Raw genomic sequence first — 13,162 nt, 5'->3', positions numbered from 1 at the left:
GCACAGAGTAAGTGCTATACAAGAGTTAGCTATTATTACTTTTATCAATGCTTCATGTTCAATCAGTTTTTTAAAGTGTCCTACAAAGTTTACCACATATTAGAACTAGAAATGTAGTTATTCTACCAGGCAAGGTATAAATCCAACATATATATACATACACACAATATTTCAAATACAATATACTTATGAAATTCAATCTTCATGGTCTGCTTTTATTTAATGAGTACTGGATTAACAGTCTCAAATCTACGTCTGCCTGTAACTAGCTAGGTGACACTGGTTAAGTATAATTTCTCTGGAACTGTTTTCTCAACTATGAAATGAGAATATGAAACATAAATTCTAAGATTCTTTCCAGCTCTAATTCTTTGACTCACTCCTTATTCTTAAGGATAACAGTAACAACTACAACCAAAAAATCCTTAGATTCTGCTACCTCAAAGTAAGACAGTTTCTTTCTATACCTAAAACAATTTCAATTTAAATTTAATTTGGGTAAACACTACATATAAGTAAAGTAATACATAAAGGATGGGCCCTAGACTTTTGGGGAAAAGTCATGTTACCAGGTTTATTACCAAAGCATATTAATTATTACATATGCTCAAGAAGTCATACTGAATCCTACAGCACAAATCAAACACTGTGGTCAAAGAGTCAAGGAAGAGACATCTCTGCCTAAGTTCCCTAGTTCACTCACATTTACAAACAAAAATGCACTTACTTTTTTTTTCTGCATGTATTTCAGAATTTCAAGAGTCTGCTTAATTTCAGGAATCTGACCTTTTAGCCTGTGAACAAGAAAAAGGTTAACTTTGTATTTTGCAACCCCAGGATGCAGTTTTACCACTACTAGCTTTGTATTTTCTACTGACACATTTGTGGGGATCATTTGTACATAAAAAATATTTAAGATGCAATAGAAAGTCTTTAAAGAATGTCAAGTTTATACAAAGCCCTGTTCCTTATATCAAGTACCCCATCACTATTTAATATTTCTAGAGCAGTGACCTTCAAACGGCATGCCACATGGGGCAATTCATAGGTTCCATATTTACTATACATTACATTTCAAGTAGATTAATTTTAAAACTAATTTTTAAAAAAACACATATTCAAAGATTGTATTCTAAATGTTAAACTACCAGAAACCATAACACATTCACTATCCAGTGCTGCATATATCTTGGTGAATACCCTTATTATACATATATGTACATGCAATCAGGTGAATGCTCAGCCAAGAGCAATGGCATCTTCTCAGTGTCTGCACCTGTCAAACTCTAATCAATGTACCCTATTAATTGAATGTGTAACATACCACATTACAATATGGTATGTTTTATGATTATTTTAAGCTTTGGGTGCTTTTTCTTGAACTTTTATATTGACAAATGCTACTTTCTTTTCAAATTATATAAAAATTACAAGTCACTGGTTTTAAAACAGGTAATTTAAGAAAATGATCACTGGCATGACAAGAATGATTAGACTCAACAGGTAAGTTCTAATTACAGCAAAACTACTAGCAACTGACTCCCAAATGAAATCAACCTCAATGACAAGAGGAAAGGAAATAAAAATAACATGCTGAATTCATTCAGCCACTTAAGGAGGGGAAATAATAAAACACTTGTCACTGGATTCAACTTTTCTTTAAGGTGATTAGAAGCTGCCCAAGTTTTATGTTTTGCATAGAGAAATTTGCAAAATAGTTCTCAGGTTCCTGTCAAATTACAGTGTAATTTGAAACAAAAATTACTAAGGACAGAAAAACAAAACCCTGGAGTGATGCCAAAAAAAATGGCCAAGTAGGAACTTGGGTAGGGTGGGAGAGGCGCTGCCCCTACAAAGACAAACTGAAAAACCTGTCAAACAGTCAGTACTCAGAAAACAGTCAAAGATTTACAACCACCAAGCAAACAGTGAATCAAGAAAAAGGCAACTTACAGGTCTGAGTCCACAGTTCTAAACCACTCTGTACACATCAAAACAAATTTTTCAAACTTTACCTCTTACCCTTTATTCCACCCTTATTGCTCCAACACTCACTTGAGCCTCTCTCATTTAAGACACCATCTCAAATGTAAGCTTCTCTTCTCTGTTTTGTTCACTGCTACATTCCCAGGGCCCAGAAGAGTGCCTAGCACATAATAGGTACTCAATAAAGACTTGTTGAACTGATGAATAAACTCCAATACATCAAAATCTAACCACAATATTCTACCTTTTCAGTTCTACAACTCCTATGAGCCCAGTAGTCTCTACACGATTTTGATTTTCCACTTTGATCAAGGCTGACTGTTCTCCAGTTTTCCTTTATCTATGGGACAGATAACATTTCCCAGCCTCCCTTGCTGTTATAAAATGGTCTTATGACTGAGTTCTAGCCAATGGAATGTGGATAGAAGTAATGTAGCCACTTCCAGACCTGGCCTGTAAAAGCCTAACCTTCCACTCTTCTTTCGTTTGCCAACTGCAGTAGATGGAAGAGGCCAAAGTCTCTGAATGTCTGCATGGAATAAAGCCTTGCTCTGCTTACCTGACCTACATTGGACCATAACATGAAGAAATAAACCTTTATTTTGTGGGATTTTTTAAAATGGATTTTAGAAACAATAGGAAATCTTTGTAGCATTTTTTACTTGACTTGCTCCATCTCTCCCTGGTTTGATGGCAGTCTTAAAGTTGGCAGCCCACATTCCCAGTGTCGGACCATGTCTGTGGTTCCAGAGGGAGCAGATCAGACTTTGTTCACAAATTAGTGTGTATGTATGTTCTAATTGCTTTGGGGCCACCTGAAGAATTGACACAAGGTACTCATCTCTGCTTTATTTTGCCTAATTTGGAACTCTATCAATTCTATCTCAGAAATGCAATCAAAAAACACCATGAAATACTACTTCACACTCACTTGGATAACTATAATTATAATTTAAAAAAGACACAAAAATAACAAGCGTTGGTGAGGATGTGGAGTAATTGGAATTCTGGCACACTGCTGGTGAGAATGTGTAATGGTACAGCTGCTGTGGAAATGTGGCATTTCCTCAAAGCGTTAAACACAGAAACACCATATGACCTGGCAATGCCATTTCTAGGTATATATCCAAAAGAAATGAAAAGAGGAGTTCAAACAAAAACTTGTGCACCACTGTTCATAGCAGCATTATTCACAATAGCCAAAAGCAGAAATATGCCAAATATCCATCAATCAATGAATGGGTAAACAATGTGGTATATCCATACACTGCAATATTATTAGGCCATAAAAAGGAATGAAGTACTGAAACACACTAAAATGCGGATGAACCTTGAATCATTATAATGTTAAGTGAAAGAAGTTAGGCACAAAAGTGCAAATATTGCATGACTGCGCTTATATGAAATATCCAGAATAGGTCGATCTATAGACACAGAAAGTAGTTTAGTGGTGGTCACCAGGGACTAGGGGAAGGGAGGAACAGGGAAGATGGTTTAATATCCAGAATATATTAAAAAAACCTAGGCGGCGGACTTGGCCCAGTGGTCAAGGCGTCCGTCTACCAAATGGGAGGTCCGCGGTTCAAACCCCAGGCCTCCTTGACCTGTGTGCAGCTGGCCCATGCACAGTGCTGATGCGTGCAAGGAGTGCTGTGCCACGCAGAGGTGTCCCCCACATAGGGGAGCCTCACACTCAAGGAGTGCGCCCTGTAAGGAGAGCCACCCAGGGCAAAAGAAAGCGCAGCCTGCCCAGGAATGGTGCCGCACACACGGAGAGCTGACACAACAAGATGACGCAACAAAAAAAAAAAACAGATTCCCGTGCCGCTGACAACAACAGAAGCAGAAGCAGACAAAGATGACGCAGCAAACAGACACAGAGAACAGACAACTGGGGTGGGGAGGGAAAGGGAGAAATAAATTAAAAAACAAAACAAAACAAAACAAAACTAGAACTCAACTAAAAGACAGATAACCCAATTTAAAAATGGGCAAAGAACTTGAATAGACATTTCTCCAAAGAAGATATACAAATGGCCAATAAGCACCTAGATGTTCAACATCACTGGTTATCAGGAAAATGCAAATTAAAACCTCAATGAGGTGGCAGACTTGGCCCAGTGGTTAGGGCTTCCGTCTACCACATGGGAGGTCTGCGGTTCAAACCCCAGGCCTCCTTGACCCATGTGCAGCTGGCCCATGCGCAGTACTGATGCATGCAACGAGTGCCCTGCCACGCAGGGGTGTCCCCCGCGTAAGTGAGCCCCACACGCAAGGAGTGCGCCCTGTAAGGAGAGCCACCCAGCGCAAAAGAAAAGTGCAGCCTGCCCAAGAATGGTGCCACACACAAGGAAAGCTGACACAACAATATGATGCAACAAAAGGAAAAACACAGATTCCTGTGCCGCTGACAACAGAAGCGGACAAAGAAGAAGACATAGCAAAATAGACACAGAGAACAAAAAACTGAGGCGGGGGGAAAGGGAAAATAAATAAATAAATCTTAAAAAAAAACCACCACCTCAATGAGATACCACTTCGTATCTACTTGTGATTATTTTAAAAATAGACAATAACAAGTGTTAGAACCTTTATACATTATTGGTGGGATTATAAAATGGTACAGCCGCTGTGGAAATCAGTTTGGCAGCTCTTCAGAAAATTGAACATACAATTACCATATAATCCAGCAATCCCACTTCTTGGTATATACCCAAAAGAATTGAAGCAGGGACTTTTAACAGGTATACCAATGTTCTTAGCATACACGCTACAATATGGATGAACCTGTTTGAAGCAATGAAAAGTTTTGGTAACTGATGTTGGTATGGCAGCACAATTTCACAAATGTAATCTATACTACTGAATTGTGTATTTGAAAGTGGCTAAAATGGGAAAATTTGAGTTGTATATATTTCGCTAAATAAAAAGTAAAAAAAAAAAAAAAAACACCCAAAAACTCAGTGGCAGTAGCAGTCACTTCCAACACTCCCAGAAACACTCTGCTCCATTTCCTATCTCACAGCACTTATTTTCTAATCTACTCTATAATTTACTTATTATCTCACTGGAATATCAACGCCAAAAGGGCAAAAATTCTTGTTTTATTCACTGATATATACCATGTCTACTTAATTAGGAAGGCTACAGGTAAACAGTTTTTTTCTCAACATTCAAGTTTAATGCATATGCAAAATTGTAGTACTCATCCTACTATATCACACTACCAGAGTTAGCAATATAAACTTTGATGCACAAATTTTCTAATCTCTCTCCTACATCATCAATTTCTCCCTTACCTTAAGTACTTCCACCAGCATCCCAACCTACTGTTATTTCTACCATCTTAAAAAGAATCCTCAACTTCACATTCCTCTCTAGATAATATCCCATCTCCCCTTGCTTTTGTTTTTTTATTTTTATTTTTTCCATGCTAATCCATATTTGATTCCTCAATCCTGAAGACCCTGGGATGGCGATGCCCACTCCACCATTAAATTGAGAGGGGGCTTAGATCCCACATGGCTGATGGATGAGATTCTCCTGCTTGCAGTTGAAGACTTTCTCAGTTCTTTAGTGTGGTGGTTGAACATCCTCATCTCCTTGTCAGCTGACCTGGATAAGTCCAACAAACTGGAGAGTAGGTATTGCAACTCTGCTGAGGCTCAGGACCCAGCTGGCACATGGACAGTCCAGATATTCAAAAGTTTCCTGGGCATACACCAACCCCAGTGCCAACCACGGGTTCAGTAAAAGTCCACAGGTTCAGTAAAAGTGACAGAAGAGGCACATGTAGAGAAGTCACATCTGAATCCAACTCCATCACACTCAGGAGCACAAAATTCCACTATAGGGCCCACTGGCAAGGAACTAAACTCCAGAGCCATCTTCCATAATTGTGGGCCTTGGGTGTCTCCATAGTCCTCAGGAGCACCACTACCTGGGGTTTTATCTACTTTGGTTGTCTCTGAGATTCTCCTGAGATATGCATAAGCATGACCCCTCTAATGACCTCCCAAATCATTTTGAAGTCTCTTAGCCATACAAACCCACTTGTTTTTACCATTTCCCCCTTTCATTCAAGGTCTTTTTCTAGTTGCATCCCCAGCAGTGCTTAGCACAAGGAAGGCTTATCCCCTGGAGTCATGCCCCACACTGGGGGGGAAGGTAATACATTTATATGCTGAGTTTGGCTTAGAGAGTGGCCACATTTGAGCAACGTGGAGGATCTCAGGAGGTATCTCTTAGGCACCCTGCAGCTCTAGGCCTAGTTGAAATTTCAAGCACACAGGCTCATAAGCATAGTCATCAGTATCAAGGGCCTATCACTGAACCATCCTTTCTTCACTGATCTTTGCCCTTGCACTTGGGGGATTGTTGCTGTTCCATTGGGGAATGTGACAGAGCTCCCAGGATGGAAACTCAGCACTCCCTCAGTTGTCATGTGAAACTCTACCCACAATGTCAATACCCAATGAACATGTGAACATATTTATACACCCTATATGCTTGCCCTGGAAAACTCCCTCCCACCCATGCACCCCCCCCATCAATGACACCCCACACCAATGCTCCTCCCCTGCCATAGTTGAACCTCTGTGACACAAAACTTCTTCAAAAATGAAGCCCAATATATTGACAAATACGATTAATAGGAAAATGAAATAGTAATGATAGGTTTAAAGATTAGAAATAAAATACATTATTTAGAAAAACTAAAATATAATAAAAAATTGGAGCATTGAAAAATGAAAAATAGCATCAATTTTTTTTTAAGTTTTGCCTTTTATGACTGTAATAGGTGGCAAGGCAATCTCTTCCATTTCTTCCTCAGGGTCTTACATCATTTTATTTTCATTGTCTTCAAAAAAGTTTTAGGTCACAGTAAAGTCACATATAGAATATAGGGGACTCCCATATGCCCGACATCCTTCCCCTTTTCCCACTGCCCCTGTAATGATCTTTTACATATGGATGTTTCATTTGCTGTAACTGATGTACAAATATTGAAATATAGCTACTAACCATGGTTTACAATTTATGGTTTACAATTTAGACTGTACACTTTTATAAATTTTTGGATACATTGTGGTTTACATTTCAGACTATACACTCTTATAATAAATTTTTGGTGAAATTTAACGTAACCTGTATTCATCATTACACGATCATGCATAACACTTCCACTGCCCCCCCAGTTACCTCCTCTTCCATCTATTCTATTCCTCTCTTCCCCTCCCCTCGGGACCCAGAGTGACAACCAAGCTTCACTGCTTGAAGGACAACATTCATAAATACTTGCAACAATGCTGGAGGCTTGACACACTAGTTTGTCCTCCCTCATTGGGAGTCACTCATGCTCTCAAGAGACACCTGCCTCTCTGTTTGAGAACATCAGATTTCCCCGGAAACCTCCTCCACTGTTGGTGCGAATGTTGAAGGATCCAGCCATTGTGGAGGACAGTTTGGCAGTTCCTCACGGAACTAACTATAGATCTGCCATATGACCCAGTAATTCTGGTCTGCTAGGTACAAACCCAGAAGAACAGAAAACAAGGACACGAACCAATATATGTACACCAATGTTCATAGCAGCATTATTCACTATTACCAAAAGTTGGAGTCAACCCAAATGCCCATCAACAGATGAATAGATAAACACAATGTGGTATATACATACAATGGACCTCTACTCAGCTATAAGAAGGAATATAGTACTAACACACGGGATAACATGGATGAATCTTGAGGACCTTATGTTGAGTGAAGCAAGTCAGCAATGAATGACAAAAAATACTACATGACCTCTTTGATATGAATTAAGCAAAGCAAGCTGTCTCAGAGAGGTAGAGACTGGAAGATAGGCTTACAGGAAATAGGGGGGATAGGAAGATTGTGAGCCAACACCGACAAGGGCAAAATCTATGGTAAAGTGGAGGTACATACTTGTGCAGTGAAGGGATAAGATGGGGACATAGGGATACTATTTGGTTGGGCTTTGCAGGCTAGAGGGGGGGCTAGAGTTGGGAGGATGTGTCAGATGGTCCATGGAACTGGGGGAAGCATTGGTGGCGAGCAGGTGAACATGGGAGATAGTCAGGTATATGGTTCAATCATAATGTTGAGAAAACTCTTTAGAAAATATAAAGAATGGTTACTGGTTTAAGGTGTTTAATGGGGGCATATAGCAGAGGGTGCACCTGGGGCAGGCTTCTAAGGAGTGTGTGAGTGCTCATCTTGTCATAGTATGTTATCTCATTGGCTGGAATCCCCTTGCTTTTAACGAAAAACTCCTCAAAACAGTTGCCTATATGCAAGGTCTCTACATTCCCTCCCCCATTCTCTTGAATCTATACCAATTAGGCTTTTATCCCCACCTCTCCACAGAAAATGCTTGTGCAAATGTCACTAATAGCTTTCTCTGTTGCTAAATCCAGTGGACAACTCTAAAACTTTTTAACTCTCAATTTACTCATCTCCTTATCAGCTTATACCCCCTCCATCAAACGTTTTCTTCCCCTTGGTTTCATGAGCCCACACTCTCCTGGGTTTCTCCCTTTCAGTCTCCTGTGCTGAATCCTTTTGGTCTTAATGACTCCTATGCTAAAGTTCCACATTTTCTTCTCTATCTATAAACCTCCCCACAGGTGATTTCTAGTCCAATGACTTTAGTCTTCTTTTAAAAGTAAAGTAAACTTTATTACAAAAGCAATACATGTACACTGTAGAGAATTAAGAATATTGATAAGCAAAAATAAGGTTTTTAATATTATTATGAGAAACTCTGGCAGTTTCTCATAAAGTTAAATATAACTTCAGCAATTCTACTCTTAAGTAAATTCAAGAGAAATGAAAACACGTCTGCTCAAAGACTAAAAGCCATAAAATGGAAAGGGGCATGAGTGAACTTCCTGCGATAAGGGAAATTCCTATACACTGGTTAATGTACACTGGGCAATGATTACAGAAGTAGATATATTTGTCAAAATTTATCAAACTGAACACTCAAGATCTGGACATTTCATTGTATGTAAATTATGCTTCAACTAAAATAAAGTTTAAACTATACAAGTTTTTTTTAATGCCTCAGAAATTTTTAAACTTACCTCCTTTTCTTTTGAGCAAGATTGAGTTCCATAAACTTATACTTCTGATACTGTTCATCCAGCTTCTTTAATACTATATCTGCAGTCTCGTTTCCAGGTTGTTTCATGAAGGAATCTACATCTTCCTTTAATATTAAAAGTAATACATTACAATAATAAGGTCAGGCAGAAAAAAAGGAAGATCACAGAGGAGTTTAAGAAAAAAATATCCAGAAATGTAGGAGGAAAACCAAAGGAGTGAAATATCTCTAGTGTTTGAAGAAGGGAGAGGTCAGTGATACTTAATACATCCAAGAAGTTAAATGAGGTAGGAACTTGAGAGTACCCTCTGGCTTTAGCAATAAAAAAGATACTGTTTTTAGTGGCAAAAGCACTCTCACTGGAATGGTAGGGAAAACCCGACCAGAGAGGTTTGAGTTGTGACAGGAGTTGAGGAAGTAGACACAGGGAACAGACAACCCTTTCAAAGACACTTGTAAAGGAGAGGAGAGGCAATAATAGTTGGAAAGGAACAGGAATAGAGCCATGGAAAAATGTCTTCCTGACTCTCCCTACTTTCCCAAGACATGAGGGAGTTGAAAAGCTGACAGGAAGAAACTACTAGAAAGGGGGATTTCAAAGATACAAGAGACGGGGAGATAGTTAAGAGTCTCTGAGATGCAGGATGTGATGGTGATGAGAACACAGGAGGAAGAATTGGCCTCTACCGGGCAGGAGAAAACCTGCTTGTGTAGATACTGTTACGTCAGTAGGCAGGTGGCTAAAAGTTTACGGATTTCCTGTCTGGTAGCTTCTATATATTGTGAGGTAGGAGACAAGACTGTTTGCTGAATGTGAAGTGAGGTCAGAGGTGTAGACTTAACCAACTTCTGTTGAGAATGGGAACTGCTGACCAGGAGAATAGGAAGAAAATGCTGAACAGCACAAAGGAACCAGCTCAGATTGGAAATCCTGGGCAAGCCAATGTAAGATGAGAAAACAAATGTTGTCTTAGGTGTTAAGCTATAGAACTAAAAAAAAAAAAAAACTACCACATTAGACCATGCACATGGTATGGGTATGATTCAATGAGGGCCAACAGTTTTGATTACAGGACAAGCTGGAGAACAGCAGGGAAGGACCACAGGCTTAAACCTCCCAGGGAAGCCACTAATGAGGGCAGGAAGAAAAATTTACCCCTTAGCTACCCATGCTTTTTTCTTGCTTTGTGCACTACAATTAATAAAGAATAAATTCTAATGAAGGTTCAGACTGCCTAAGACAGGTCCGGGTGCTTTGCATTTTATCATATCCTTGTTTAGCTTCCTTGGAAGCTGTCTCTTTAATCAGTATGTTATGATTATTTTAAACTGTGAAGACTAACCTATGCAGAAATAAGAACCTTGCAAAAGCCTACTAACAAAGAACTTAAATTATTTGACTAATAGTTTCTCCAGATGAAATAAAGGTTACTTGTTCTTTTCTTTTCATGGTAAGAATATTTGGGGTTGTAGTGGTGCTGGCTGGATTTCCTTAAGGAGACTCCTTCTGGAGTTGATATGGACTATTTTGAAGATTTCCAACGTGGGACACACACCAAAAGGAGTATGTGAGATAACCTACACCCCAGTATTATCTGTGTTTGCTTCTGCCTAAAAATAAAATTGTTTTATTCTTTAAAAAAGGTAGTGCATTACAAAATTTAACATTCACACCACTAATTTGATATTTTGACTGCTTGTTTTTAATTAAAAGAAAAAAACTTGTGTTTCTATTTCTCCAAAGACTTGTTTTTAACTGAAAATGTAACTGTAAAAAGCCAGAGACAATTTCAGAAAATGAACATAAGTTATATAGCTAATTTATTCTTTTTTCATCTTCCTCCTTACAGTTATTAATAGGGAAAGAAAGATGACCTTGCGTCCTTTATGCATTCCTCATGTGGCTATAGTATTAAATATGAAAATTACCAACAAACACCTTGCCTATTGTACCCTTAGTCACAAAACAAATGAACAAGTTATGTGCTGAAATGATCAATCTTATTATTTATTTTTAACTCAACAAGTTATGCCACAGAAATCATACTAAATATGGTATGAAGTTCCCAAGGCAAGCCACAAAAGCCTCCTTAAATATTAAGCAGTTGAAATCAAGTAAATTGAAAAGACAAAACAATCTTTTCTAACAGGAATAATGAAGCAAAAGAAAAGCAACAAAACAAAATAGCAATTTTTAAAAATGTATATTAAATGCTGGTCCTTGAAGAAAACCAAATTAATTAAATAAGCATTAGGACTAGATGAAAATACATGGAAACTTGAAGAAGATTCTAAAAAAGTCTTTCAGTACTTTAAAAGAACTTTATTTTCATTATAAGTAACTCAAATTCAATTATCTTATGGCTTTGGGGATCTCCACATCATTATTCTTATCCAAACAAGAAAGGATGAAAAAGGAGAGAAACATAGCCAGGGAGTGAACATCACACTAGAGACAGAAAGAAAAGATGAGGCGGAGAGTGAGTTGCTGAACTTGGCATATAAAAAGGAGTTGATACCATCATCCTAGAACGGTTGCTATGTGAAATAGAAAAAATTAAAAGTTTCTAGCACATGATATATGCAATTAGGAGCTTAGAAACTAGCAAGGAGACTTAACTATAGCAGCACAGGATTTTGCTTATGAGACAGGGCTGCTTGGTTTGAATCCCAGCATCACCATTTATTAGCTATGTTGACCAAGAGGAAGTTATTTAACTTCTCTGCCTCAATCTCCTCATCTATAAAATAAAATAGAAGCACCTTTCCCTCAAACAGGAGTAGAAGAGTTAACATGTTTAAAATGCTTAGAAGAGTATGTGGCACCTAGTAAATGTTCAATAAACATTAGCTATGTATATAACACAATATGCTTTGACAACACAGAGAAAAGTGCCAAGAATTATCTCTTGGGGTAGGGGTGAGGAAAAACTACAAAGGGTAGTATCTGACATAGATGTTGAAAAATGAAGAATTTATCAGATGAACAAGGGGTAAAGGGATGTTTCAAGCAGAGAGACAAAACAAAAATTATTTCATTAGCAGTATTGGGGAAAGGGCAAGGTACAACTTTTAACCACTATGGTATACTGCCTCCTTTTCCTCATAGAAACTAATATTTCTTAAGCACCTACTGTATTTCCAATACTGAAAGCATACTGTTTCTCATAACAACTCCGTAAATATTGTTATCCCTATTTCAGTTAAAGAAACTAAGGCTCAAAGTGGTAAAATAATATGCTCAAGGCCAAGCAGCAATTGGAAAGTAGAGAAAACATTCAAACCTTGGTCTATTTAGAAACCAATGTTCTTTTTCAACAATACCATGCTATTCCTATTAGTTTGGGAACTTAAAAATAATTATGTAAATTTTGGATTGCTTATTTATATCAGTTGGTAGAAATTTTAAGTCTGGGGAAAAAACAATTACTTTACGGGAAAAAAAGCATTTTAAGATAAGACAGAATAAAACCATCAAATACAGTTTTATCACCCCGGATTAGACTTCTGAAGACATCACTTGCTGAGCACCACGAATGTAGTATTTAAGAGAAATAATTGCACTGAGAAAGAGAACTACCTTGCCTTCCTACCAGTAGCAGAGTTTGATGGGTAAGTTAAAAGCTCAAGAGCCTCACAGATTGCCCAACTTCAAGCCTGGTTATCTCACTTGCACCCTGCCAAAGTGTGACCTGGGCAGGTTACTCAAAGGCTCTGTGCCTCAGTTTCACATCTGCAAAATGGGAAACCTAACAGTACCTATCTCCTAGAGTTTTGTTAAATCTTTAGGAAAGTGCCTGGCACATAGTAATCACTCAACAAATTTATCTCTTGTTAAATTACTTGGGAAATAACTGTAAAGAAATAAAGGGCACTTTTATTACAAAAGTGTTATGAAATTATATCGGCAAATTCAAACAAAATATAAAGTGGGACTGTAAGCTTCTAACCCAAATAAATACCCTTTATAAAAACCCAAAAAAATATATACATATAAAGTGGTCATAAAAGGTGGTCTAAATAAAATAAGTAAAAGAATGGGTCCTTTAA

General features: G+C 38.0%; 1 protein-coding gene across 1 annotated transcript in view; it reads right to left on the bottom strand.

The window, feature by feature from the left end:
• The window catches only part of VBP1 (VHL binding protein 1), a 34,643-nt gene that overhangs the window by 20,371 nt on the left and 1,110 nt on the right, over positions 1 to 13,162 (bottom strand). The window contains exons 2-3 of the mRNA XM_058290987.2: positions 9,093 to 9,217; positions 728 to 794 (exon numbers count right to left, since the gene is read on the bottom strand). Of these exons, the coding sequence (XP_058146970.1) occupies positions 728 to 794; positions 9,093 to 9,217 (192 nt within the window). The remainder of the gene's footprint in view (positions 1 to 727; positions 795 to 9,092; positions 9,218 to 13,162) is intronic.

Source organism: Dasypus novemcinctus, chromosome X, assembly GCF_030445035.2.
Source record: "Dasypus novemcinctus isolate mDasNov1 chromosome X, mDasNov1.1.hap2, whole genome shotgun sequence".
Taxonomy (NCBI): Eukaryota; Metazoa; Chordata; class Mammalia; order Cingulata; family Dasypodidae; genus Dasypus; species Dasypus novemcinctus.
Note: the sequence above shows the minus strand (reverse complement) of the source record. Positions and strands in the feature narration are given on the sequence as shown.